Source organism: Xiphias gladius, chromosome 2 (genome assembly GCF_016859285.1).
Source record: "Xiphias gladius isolate SHS-SW01 ecotype Sanya breed wild chromosome 2, ASM1685928v1, whole genome shotgun sequence".
Lineage (NCBI taxonomy): Eukaryota > Metazoa > Chordata > Actinopteri > Istiophoriformes > Xiphiidae > Xiphias > Xiphias gladius.
This window is the reverse complement of record NC_053401.1, coordinates 17,159,159-17,171,295: the sequence shown is the minus strand read 5'-3', so window position 1 is coordinate 17,171,295 and position 12,137 is coordinate 17,159,159. Positions and strand designations below refer to the sequence as shown.

Here is a 12,137-nt window from a genome sequence, read left to right as displayed (position 1 = left end):
ACGTGTGCCTGCAAGGCATATTTAAGGGTGTAGAGTCTAAATACGCTCCTTAAAGACATGGAGGTAATTCGCCTGTGCAGTATTGTCAACTCCCCGATAGAACTGAAAATGGACACCTGGAAGATGTATTATTGCAACTGACGGACAACAGTTTCTCTTAAAATAAACTAGCTCGATTAAAGCTCCGTAGATTTTGTGCTTTTCAGGGTAAATTACTTATTTATTTTTGAATTTGTGTCAGAATTTCAAATATCCCACAAACATCTATATGGAATATGTAGGGTTGGACGTGTAAAAAAATCCTCAATGAGGAAAAATGGGGATTAAAAAAATGCGTACAATACGTATATGTATAATGTGTATAATATGTCTATCTACGAATCTATCTTGATAACATCAAAGTAGGTGCTAAGTGTGTACTGCATGTTTACAATAATAAAAAAAGTAATTGCACATTGAATAGCACCACTTGGATTACATAATTAGTTTTATGATCTAAAGTCATTGTGAATACTTTGTATGGATAACATCCTTTCTAGGCCAAAAAGCGATCGTTGCTCTTTTCTTGGTACGCAAACTCAAAGCTCATGAATGTAGACCATAGAAGCCACATGTAAGAATTACTTTACTCAGTATTTCGTTTCTTTGTATTCTTGTGCCAGACTGTTTTGTTATGTCTTTACAGGATGGAAGAAGACAAAGACCCAGTTCTTACTGTCATCAAGTGGGAAGATTTTATAGAAGACTTCATCAAGGATATAGACTATATTCAAGGACTATGACTTCACAGACTATGTGACAGACTATGTGACAATGAGACAAGTGTTGAAACTTTCCTCACGCTATAAAGCTCAGCTACCAAAACAAGCCTCTGCATCCACAAGTCTTCTTCCTTTCAGTTTGATCCACTCAAGTGCAAGACTCAGAAGTTTTATACTCGCTCCTTTGTCTTCTGCAGGTCTACCAGTCCACGTATCAGCGATAAGAGAGTGCTTTTTACACACAGTGGCATGAAGATACTGGAAAGCCAGAAAGCTGAACACCTATTTCACAATTAGCTTGCGGCTGCAGAAAGCACACACCAAACACAGCCCATGTTGCCAGTCTGATAAAGTACATTCTGCTCATCCACAGATCATCCAGTGGATAGACCACCTTGTGGCACAGGTTGTTGCAAGCATCAGAGATGTGCAAGCAGTCCTCAAATGCTATGTTCAAACAAGAATGTCTGATATTGTTGCTCCTGATTGGCAAGACAGGGCATATTATCCAAAGCTCTAGGACATAGCTAATCACATCTACAAATCAAAAGTGAAATAGTGCATCTCAAAGTTGGACCTTGAACCATTTGGTAGAGAAGAAGAGGTACATTCAGCAGGTGGACAGCAGGAAACAGTGTTGATGACACTCCTCCATCACCTATTCCACACCTGCAGCTAAATGAGCCAAACAGCAACCCTGTAGAAACAATACCAAGACACGATGTGAGTACATGTGCTAACTTTATGATAATTTTGAAATACTTCATAAATGACAAATCCTGCTATCTTGGTGAGCTTTTCAATATTTTTGACAAATTGACCCTTTAAGTAATAAAGTTGGAAAAAAGTGAAAGTGATTTATTTTGAAATAACCTTCAGAATAATTATTACACACAGGTAACAGGCTATCCAGGTGAAGCTGTCTGCACAGAGAGAACAGAACTACACAAAGATCTAAATGCCATAAGGAGGTCCTCCAACAAGTGCACAGATGTGGCCAAACTGGCTGATCTTAAGGCTGGGATCAAGGCATTCCATGACAAGTTTAAGACCTCCTTAAAGAGACCGTCGTTATCACCGTCAGTGTCTGTGCACACACAAACACCGAAGCGTAAAAAACAAGACACCAAAACAACTGCCACCTACACAAACAGTAAGAAGAGACAACAGAGACCATGCATACTGAAACAAGCATTGGGACCAGGCGAACTCTGCAAGACTGAAATCCCAGTAAATGAGTTAATTAACTTAAAAGAGTTGTTTGTCTTTGTAGAACCACACCTTCTCTGAGATGAGGTCATACTGTATATTTTATAACTGTAGTTCCTTGTACTTTAGAGCAACAGTTAAAAATTTTGGGAAATAGGCTCATTTCCTTTCTTGTCAAGGGTTAGATGAGAAGATTGATACCACTCACATGTCTGTACAGTAAATATGAAGCTGCAGCCAGCAATGTGGCTTAGCTTATCTTAATATAAAGACTGGAAAAGGGGGGAAACAGCCAACCCAGCTCTGTCCAAGGGTAACTAAATCTGCCTACCAGCACCTCTTAAACTCACTAATTAAGAATAAACAGGCTGTTAAAGTTGGAGTTTTTTACAGGGGTATACATGCTAATTACTTCTTGGCTGGGCGCAGTAAATTCAAGGTATCCAGCAAACAAAGAAATAGCCAAGCACATAACCCTTTGTAAAACCACAACTTGTCTCTTTTACACTTTGGTTTTTGTGCATACTAAACAAACATACAATTTATTGATTAGTGATCTTTGGAGGTGCTGGTAGGTGGATTATGTTACTGTTACAGAATCAGGCTAGCTGTTTCTAGTCTTTATGCTAAGCTAAAATAGCATACGCAGATTTGAGTGATATCATACCTAACTCGGCAAGAAAGAAAATACGCTTTTCCAAAATGTCGAACTACTTCTTTAAGCACAAGGGCAGAGGTTTAAATGTGTGCAATATGTTGGTGACACCCCAATGTGTAGAAATTTTGTGATTATAGCAATTTTTCCTGGTTATTCTGATGGAGTGTTTTTCTTGGTTAAAGAAATGGGAAAATCCTTGAATTATGTGGCACACATAATTTGATTTTTCTGTATGACCACTGGGTCGCAAAAGTCAGAAATTTTAAAATCCTACACATCGGGACTTTAATGGGCTAAAACACTATACATGACTATGTTAAGGTTCAATTCAGGTAAATTTTATTATCATTATATAAAATATTGGTTCTAATTTGAATGTTTGTTTTTTAAATACTGTGGAAAATAAACTTCCAGGTTTTGTTTTGTCACAATATAAATAAACAGACAGAATTTTGCAAATAATTTTACTTTTATTCACAGAATTACAACATGGATTCAAAAGGCCTTTATAATCTACAGAGCACAGAATGAGCATGTTGTTGGAGCCTCCTGCACATACACATACCATACAAAGGATGTCCCTCACAGTGAAAGGATGATTAACAAGTTAAATATAGTACTTTCTAATTACCAGATATCATTCGCAGGGTCAAAATAAAACATATCTTCATATTAAAGTGCCTACATGGTACATGGTCCTTTTTACACCAACACCAAAAACCTAATTATGAGCTAAAATATCCTTTCCAAGCAAAAAAAAAATTAGAAAGAAATCATTTTAATTTGATGAGGGAGCCGCCAAAAAATTTTAAAAAGCCTTCAGCAGCCAACTTGGTAAACAAACACAACTTGTAAGGGCTCAACTTTGGTTGATGATTTAATGTGTGCGTGATTGGCAAATAGCACCAAACAAAAATCTTGTCAAAGGGTTTGTGCAGTTTCTGTATCGATGTAACAGAATTGTTTTGCCTCAAAGATTTTCATCTTCAGTTGTTTTCTTTCATCACAGACTATGTGCCAGATGGCATGGACCCAAAACCTACAAGAGGATGTGTCTTATGACATTATTTCTATACTATTCCAAATGTTTTTGAGCAATGCTTAAATATACAACTAACTAGAGATCACATATTCTTCTCACACTCATTTCCAGATTTATCTTGTACAGTAACCCTTGATACAACTTTGAAATCCATCTACTTAAAAATTCTGACTAAATTCTGACACAATTCTGACAAAAGCGAGGCCTTCCCATCCTACAGTGAATACTAGTGATCTTGTAGGGGATCTGTGGAGTGTTGTCACAGGGATCAGAATAAAGTAAAGGTCAAAGCAGAGGAAGACTCAGATTAAGGTGCTTATGTTGCTGCTGCTGTCGTAGATGCTTATAATGAGGGAGGTCTAGTTGATGCAGTCCATGATGTGGATCTGCAGAGAGTCCAGGTCTGGCAGGATCTCGTTGCACTTGGGACAGGCGTGTTCAGGAATGTTTCCCTGATGCTGCCAGTCACTACCTGAGAGTCAATGACACTGATCACAACCTGAACCTGCCGGGTAGATGTCTCAGTTACGCTGAACTAAGCTATTGAACTAGCACTTTCTCCCATTCTGTATTGCATATCACAACAAGTATCACCAATAACATGTTTTAGGTTATTCTGTGTGGTTAATGCTAAAGTAGCTCTTCGTCTGTTGGATGTATAAATAATCAACTATTTACTAACATACCATATCAACTTCATAAAGTAGTAATATATTAATGTTGTGTATACAGCTTTTTGCGCTGCACCAAAAAACCAAAAAAGTCAACTGAACTATGTTAAAGGTCTATCATTCAGGTAAAGGACATGGGACTCGTACACAGCCCGGGAGGAAGGTCTGCATGTAAGGCTAAGCTCAGGGCAAAAAATGCAAGCTGTACCTCTTCCAACCAGAATTGCACTAGCTCCATGTTGATTTCCGCCCAATGACACATGTCTCCTCTGCATCTCATTCAGTGACTGCCTGTGGAGAAAGACAAGGAAAATGGCTGCACTGAACTGGAGCCACACTGATAAACGGTTCCAGAGTCAGGATATTTTACAAATGTAACGTTCCTAGTCCTACACACTTTAAGTCTTCTTTTTGATTCCATACCGGCCCAGTGAGTCCATCTCCTCCTGCAGCTGGGTGTTCTGCTTCTTTACAAACTCCAGCTGAGCAGCCAGACGCTCCTTCTCTTCATGGAGTTTCTCCCTCGCTGCCCGCTCAGCATAGAAGTCTGAGGAGTAGACCTCTGCCTGCACATAGAGTGCAACAAAAACCATGACGATCACCATAAAACTGGAGGGAGCCATGTGAACTTCTGATATTGTGGATCAATGCTAGATGGTAGGGTTAAATTTAACAAAATGTAAGCAATCAACATCACATTAAAACATTTATACACCCACTGACTTGAGCCTGGAAAACAGATATGGTCTCCAGCTCCTTCTCCTTCTGGAATATCTCCTGCTTCATGTCATCAATTTTGCTCTGTTTTGCAGCTAGGGCTTCTTCAGCAGTGGTCAGCCGATCGTGCAGCTCATCTACCAACTCCTTCTGCACCAGCTGACACTGCAGGACCAGAGGGCAAAGGTCAAACATGTCTGGATCTCATTTGCCATTGTTTATACCATAGGCTGCGCAAAGGGTGGGCTTTTCAGGCTTGAGCCCCAAATCTTCTACTACTCATCACACATGGCGTTTTTTTCTATTAAACCCAGATCATAGCTGTGTAGGAACTTGCTTTAAACTGAATAATCAGAGCAAAGCACTGACAGAAGCTCCTTCTCTCCCCTCCCCTCCTAAAGCCCTCCCCTCCTCCCCTGGGAAAGTATCCAGAGCTTCCATGCTGGGATAATCAGGCCACCAAGTTAAGCAAGTAAAGTAAACACAGTGGGGGACTGATAAATTTACTCAGAACTAAGTTAGAAGTTTTAAAGTGTTCACTAAATTTGAACTTCACCATAGTATTACAGTTGGCAGGGCATTTTGTGTGTGTGTGTGCACTGTGTCAACAGGAACTTGCAAACTCATTATAAAACATAAACACTATGTAAGAAAGCAAGTCCTGGACAATGAAATGTCACAGAAAGCTGAATTTTGTAACAGATACCGCCTCGTCCCTGTTAATGATGGTAATGGCCACAGCTCTCCTGCCCAGTCTGAGTTCAACCTGCAGCCCCTCTCCCGGATCCCAAACAGCAACAAGTGCCACCTTCCAGTTTGTGGGCGACCTGCTGTACCTCCTGAGCCACAGCCGCCCACTCATTTATTGACTCATTTCAAATTCACTAGCTGGAATATTTTATCAAAATTGGATGAAGCATTTTGTTATGTTTGCCGTAAAACTTTGATAGATGCTAACTTTACACATTCTAATTTGGGCATTTGTAAATTATGTTGATTTTTCTTCTTGAATTTATTGTTCCATAAAGAACAACAACTGAAGTATTTCCCTAAAGTGATGTGAAATAGCATTTATAAATGTTAATTTAAACATGTTCAGTTTTTGGTGACACTGTTAGAGAGGTATTAATTTAACTGTGTTTATTATCGAGGTTGTAGACTGCATTGGCTTTGAATTGGACTGCATTATATTGGGAGGTATTTCTATTGTTTTGTCCGCCCCATTTACAAGCATGAGAATATTAGATATATCATATAGTGACGTCCAGTACCTAACACCAACATTAAGTGGAGCTTCAGTTATAAACATATAGTTAAATTAATACCTCTCTAACAGTGTCAACAAAAACACCCTAAACTTTTTAAAAGATTTCAGGACTAAGCCCTGGATCTCCACTGAATTTAGAACCGCCCCTGATTCATACTCTTATATGATTTGGTGGAAATCAGTTACTAAAATCAGAAAATGTCGTCATTATACTACATAAATTTACCTCTCTCTTCTTCTTCTCCTCTTTGAGCTCATTGTAGTCTTCAAACAGTTTGGTATAGGCGTCCTTGAGATGAGCCAGGTTGTTTCTGCGAGGGATGGAGGAAGGGAGGAAGGGAATTACCATTGACTCAGAGTGTGTGTGTGTGTGTGTGTTTGTGTGTCCAGATACAGGCTAATCACTGCTCGGAAAAATACTAATGGTGGCTTGGGGGAAGTTAGGGGTTTCCAATGTCAATTAGAGTCATATAGTATGTTTTGTCTGCACTGCATGTAAGCTGTTGCAGCATTTACATTGAGTCAATAATGTCATATTTCTCGGGAGCAAATGCATTTGAGATTCAAACTAAGAAAAGACTTGTTAATGTCTGTGTATACTGTATTTTTTTGTGTCCTCTGACCTCTCCTCCCCAGCCTTCTTCTGCTCCATCTGGCTCTGGGCCTGCATGCTGTCCAGCTGCAGCTTCAGCCGGTCGTTCTCCGACTGAACGGCTCGTTGCTCTACCAGCTGAGCCTTCAGAGTCACCATATCTTGCTCCACCTCCCGGCATCTACACAAAACAAAAAATGTTAATGAAGGAAAACGACATCAAGAAATATTTGCACGTTTTGGTAATGTTCTTCCTGCATCTCGCTCTAGTTTTTTTTTAAGACTGCAGAATTAAAACATAGCTGTGGCCTCAGTTATTGGTTCACAGGATAGGTCGATAAGTATTATTTTTGTCAGCTTCTTTATTAAATAGTTAGCATGTTAAAATTTAATCATGTGGGTATATGTGTGCAGTATGTGTATGTATGTGAGTGTGTGGGCCTAACCTGTCCTGCAGGTTCCTCTTCATGCCTTCTGCTTCATCCAGCTTGCTCTGGGCCTGCTGCAGCTCTTTGAACAGTGTCATCATCTGAGACTTGAGATTCTCCACCTCAGATGCTGCCTGAATATTTGCATAATAGCACACAAACATTACACAAAGGGGTGAAAACATTTCCCATTGGGGACAGCATACTGTAGATATACATATCTTCCTTTTCTTGCGAATTGTTAGGGAGGATCAACTACAAAAATAGTAGACAGCAAGGAGACCATTTCACATTAACACACTTCTATAAGGATTTATGATGCATTCTTCAATCTCTTCAAATACTACTACTATTACTGAGTAAAAAAATACCTTCACTTCCTTCCGAGAACCCTCTTTTGTCTCTGTAGTCTCTGGCTGGATTGTCTGTGTTGATTTCTCTACTTTATTCTTCCTCTCCTCCAGCTCTCTAATTCTGTTGGAAAAGTGATAAATTTCAAGAGGTGAGTATAAATAAAAACAAAAGTTTTTAATGGAAAACATTGCACTTACAACAAAAACAAAATTAAAAAATGTGATCAAAGGATGTGGGATTACTGCAAAAAACAGAAATATGGGCGCGGTGAACTGTTCCTTTAAGCAGCAGTCGTCTACCTGGCAGTAGAAAGCTGCAGCTCTGATTGCAGCCGATCAGCCTGCTGAGACTCGTTCCTCAGCGACTGGAGCAACTGGCTCACCGTCACCTCCTTGCTGCCCAGTCGGGACGCTGTCATGCTCATTTCCAGATGTCTGCTGCGCTCTGTGCCACACACATCATTTACACCATCAACGCCTCCATCCTAGGAAAAAAAACACCCAGTTAAATGCCAAACTTTGGTTTACACCCATAATCACAAAATTGTATTTTTGATAAAAATGTGATCTGGATTTCTTTGATATAGCACACAATAATTGTAGTATTGATGAATGCCAGTCTGGATGCCTGTAACAGCATCCTTGGTGAGTTTCAGTGGAGACTTTTTGTGTTAGATTAGGTCTTTCCAGGCTGGATAAAAGAAAACTCTGAGGGAAACTGTGATTACATATAAGTGTCTTTCTAATGTCTTTTAATAAGTGTGTGTGTGTGTGTGTGTGTGTGTGTTTTGCACCTCACCGAGACCCTGATGATCTCGATGAAGGAGTCGTCCTGAGAGTCCTGGTCCGCCTTCAGCTGCAGTTCAGAGTTCATGGCCACCAGGTCGTTCTTTTCTGCCTGCAGGCGAGCAACCCGGGCACGCAGGGCTTCCATTTCGGCACTCTGATTGGATGAGAGATTACATCACATGTCAGCAATGCAGAATATTATCTGGTTAAAGTGTTAATTTGGTTATTATGCAATTTGACAGATGCTTAATCGAGCAAAACAATGTACAAGGACGAATGAAGTTTCATTAGGAAATACATAATATAGAAAAGATCATTTAAAAAATGAATAACATAGGAACATAACACTGACTCTCAGCTGCTCTGATCCACCCTAACCTGCCATCCTCCTGAAGCTTCTCCTGCTCTCCCCGCCTCCTCGAGCCTCCTGCTCAGCTCCTGGTTTTGGCGGGTCAGCGCCTCCATGCGGCCACGAGCCTCCTCCAGCCTGCTTTCCAGGAAGTCCCGCTCCTCCCGCTGCTTCTCCCGCCACGCAGACAAACCCTCAAAACGCTCCTTCATCGTCATGTTGGTCTGACGCAGGGCCTCTGGGCGAGAGACAGATAGAGAATTTGAATAAATGCACATTCTACTAACCAAGTCATTTGAATTATGTCCCTTTCCACAGTTATTATGCATTTTGGGCCCTATGCGTTTACCATCCCCATACAGTGCCCCAGGTGCTCTGTAGCACCACAGCACTGAAACTCCACCCTGATGTGAGCCTGTCAGGAACATAACATCCACTGACCTTTGACCCAAAACAGCCTGGCCAGTCCTGATAAGAGTGTTAAGGATGACTTGGACAGAGTTCTGTGCTGTTAAATGCTGCTGCAACAACAGATTGAAATCCGAAATAGACAGCTGCCTCCTCAACCCGGAACCCACTCCTCTGACCACACAACTATTCTTACCTTTCAGGTCTCGGTTCTCCTGGATGAGGATGTTCATCTGCTGTAGGGTTTCCTCCAGTGTGTCAGACTGACTGGGAGAGCATGAGACGTCTCCATTCATCACAGGGCCTCCAGACGCCATAATGCTAAGAGGAAGAAAATAAAAGAAGAGACTGAGACTTTTGATCTTCCAGGTAATTTTCAATATAGATATAACAGTCCTAATGACACGGTAAATATCAAGGAAAAGAGTACAGCAGCAGAAATGAAAACAGAACTGACTCCCTTTATCTCGTTTCATCTCATCTGTGATGATCAAGATTTACATAGACAATGAAGAAACATGATTATCGATGGCAACACATAACTCTCTTTTCTTCAACTAGAAAAAAAAGTCAGTTACTTGCCATTGCACAACTTAAGACCCAATACTTTGCATATTTGCATTTAAAATGATTTGTGTGTTTCTCTATGGAATATTGGATTTATTACTGATCTGTTTGGAGACAGTGGGATTAATTTTACACATACCGAAATACAGTGTTTATTTAATTCAGAGGTATCTCTCATGTAGTCTGGGAAGAATATGGACCGACACCAATCGTCATTTTTGTTCATGTAACTTTTATTTAATATACTTTTATGGTAAAGTTTTTGAAAACATAGAATAACAATAGGAAATTTAGACTATCAATGACTACTCATTGACTATTATTAACCCCCCCACCCCCCAAAAAAACCAAAACTGCTCCATGTTGACATCACCTTGTGGCTCAGTGATTCAGCATGCAGCCCCAGAAAAAGAGCATACAGCTGTAAAACGGAATTATCTCATCAGCAGGTCACATGATAATTAAATTTTATTAAGAGCAGTATGCTATGCACAATGTTGTCTACTTCTGTCACGCAAGGACTTACTGAATACCCGTCTGAAATAAATAACACAATAATTATGTGTATCTCATTGGTGATACAACGGTTAAACTGTAATTACTCACTTCAGGAGTAATGGGATAAATGCCACTTTAAATCGTCGTGTAATACGACAGACACACTGTCTCCCTGTAAAAATCTTATGGAAATATTCATTGTGGGTTTTTGTTGGTATAATTTTACTTTCACTTTCCTCAGGTAGGCCTCCACTGTGCGACTCTTGGTAAACACTGAAAAGTTATCAGTAACTTACACAACACGGATGCGGTTTAACCAAACCAAACTGCGTCACATCAAACGTTAAAAAAGTTTAAAGATTTAACTCACCTGTTAACTCCAGAGCTAAACACCGTCTGGATGTTCACTCCAAAAATACAAAGAAACACTCGGACAGATAGCAAAGTGTGTAGAACAGCCTTGTACTGCCGTTTCTGGTTTGTAGCAACGTCAAGTCACGTACAGAAACAGAGCAGTACCGGTAATAGTTTTCAAAAATAAAATCATACTTTAGCAATATCTGGTTTATAAGTCTGGAAAAGGCACAAGAGTTGTGAATAACCATTAGTAGAAAATAATATTATGTTTTTTAAATTATTTTTTAAAGAGAAAAAAATTCCTTTAAAGATACTGTTCTAAGTTTTGATTTGTTTTTTTGTTGACCTTTGATGTTATTTAGCTGTTCAGGTTACAATACTCGTTAAATTGATAGTTAGTTATTAAGTTCAGTTCACTGAACCTCAAATTTAGGCAAAAAAAAAAAAAACTTTAAAAAAGCCTACAAAGTTGCTATATCAACTATGAGATAAAAACAAATGTGAGAGGACATTGGAGTTTACTTTATTCTTTAATTTTTTTTTAAATTCTTTTGGTAATTTGCCCTGAAATGTATTCTTTATTATTAGAATTAAAAATAATAAAATGTAAAAACAATACTAACAAAATGAAATCTGGACAAAATAGTATGTCAAGATGCCATTATGGATATTACATGAGGTTGTAAAAGAAAATGTCAGGCTCTGTAAACAGTTGATGACAACTGGAATAATTTATTGTAAATGCTAGCATATTTTTTGAATTTTCAGTTAAATGTTTAAAGAATCTTATCCAAGCGGCTAGAACTTTAAGCTTTTATTTTAAAGGCTAACTTACCTCACATCCTGTCTACACTGGCCTCATTATTGCTATAGCGACGCAGCTCTGACTTTTACAGAGGTTTTCATTTCCTAGAAGGGATTTCGCAAAGCAGTAACAGATTTGAGAATAAAGCGCAGCTGCATATGAACAGTGCCTCTGAGTGGACAGGTCCATCCTCATGTTTTAAACATCAGTGAAAGCCTAGCAGCTGAGGGCGGAGCCAGCTGTCAGCTTTCAAGGGGAATTTCCCTGAGGAGTCACCTTGCACTTTGAGAATCAAAAGGAAAGAGAGGAGTTTCCCTAAACCACCTGCAGTTATGTTTGGGTTACAACTGTTGGAAAAAAAACACAATAATATATTTAATCCACATGGAATATCTGTCAATATTGTTGTACAAAAACACATACTAGACTATAATGGAATACATTACAAGTTTTTGCTTTCGTCTTTATTAATATTCATGGCAACCTTTTTAAGGAAATATAAACTATTAAAGTAATTCCAGTAATTTGTTACAAATAAAGAAATCTATGAATTGCTTTTCAAGCCAGCTTCCACTAGATGGCAGTATTGTCCAATCCTGTGTTTTAAAACAGGTTCAGCCGACCGGTCCATACAGAGTGGATTTGTGAAACATAGTCTGAAGGAAT

General features: G+C 39.2%; 1 protein-coding gene and 1 long non-coding RNA gene across 3 annotated transcripts; one reads left to right on the top strand and one right to left on the bottom strand.

Moving 5' to 3' along the window:
• The first annotated feature begins 68 nt into the window (after nucleotides 1-68).
• LOC120801827 lies at nucleotides 69-2,489 on the top strand. The gene is made up of 3 exons (XR_005709133.1): nucleotides 69-207; nucleotides 686-1,484; nucleotides 1,659-2,489. It is a non-coding gene; the product is annotated as an uncharacterized LOC120801827 (long non-coding RNA).
• A 589-nt stretch (nucleotides 2,490-3,078) lies between these two features.
• optn (optineurin) lies at nucleotides 3,079-10,818 on the bottom strand. Of its 2 annotated transcripts, XM_040151879.1 has the most exons (13): nucleotides 10,680-10,818; nucleotides 9,441-9,565; nucleotides 8,866-9,074; nucleotides 8,498-8,641; nucleotides 7,999-8,183; nucleotides 7,717-7,819; nucleotides 7,364-7,479; nucleotides 6,949-7,098; nucleotides 6,552-6,636; nucleotides 5,065-5,223; nucleotides 4,765-4,907; nucleotides 4,550-4,632; nucleotides 3,079-4,142 (listed from the first exon to the last, which is right to left on the bottom strand). In XM_040151879.1, the coding sequence occupies exons 2-13, from the start codon at nucleotides 9,559-9,561 to the stop codon at nucleotides 4,030-4,032; spliced, it is 1,611 nt and encodes a 536-aa protein (XP_040007813.1). In that variant the 5' UTR covers nucleotides 9,562-9,565; nucleotides 10,680-10,818; the 3' UTR covers nucleotides 3,079-4,029. The 2 variants fall into 2 exon arrangements, with proteins under 2 accessions (XP_040007813.1, XP_040007822.1); XM_040151888.1 differs by lacking the exon at nucleotides 3,079-4,142 and having other exon boundaries at nucleotides 4,739-4,907.
• Nucleotides 10,819-12,137: the final 1,319 nt, after the last annotated feature.

Excerpts from the sequence above, each read along its gene's own strand:
- optn (XM_040151879.1), bottom strand. The coding sequence starts at position 9,561 with ATGGCGTCTGGAGGCCCTGTGATGAATGGAGACGTCTCATGCTCTCCC. Across the intron at positions 8,642-8,865 it reads AAGCTTCAGGAGGATGGCAG|AGTGCCGAAATGGAAGCCCT; the intron begins GTTAGGGTGGAT and ends TCATCCAATCAG. Across the intron at positions 4,633-4,764 it reads GAGATGGACTCACTGGGCCG|GCAGTCACTGAATGAGATGC; the intron begins GTATGGAATCAA and ends CTTTCTCCACAG.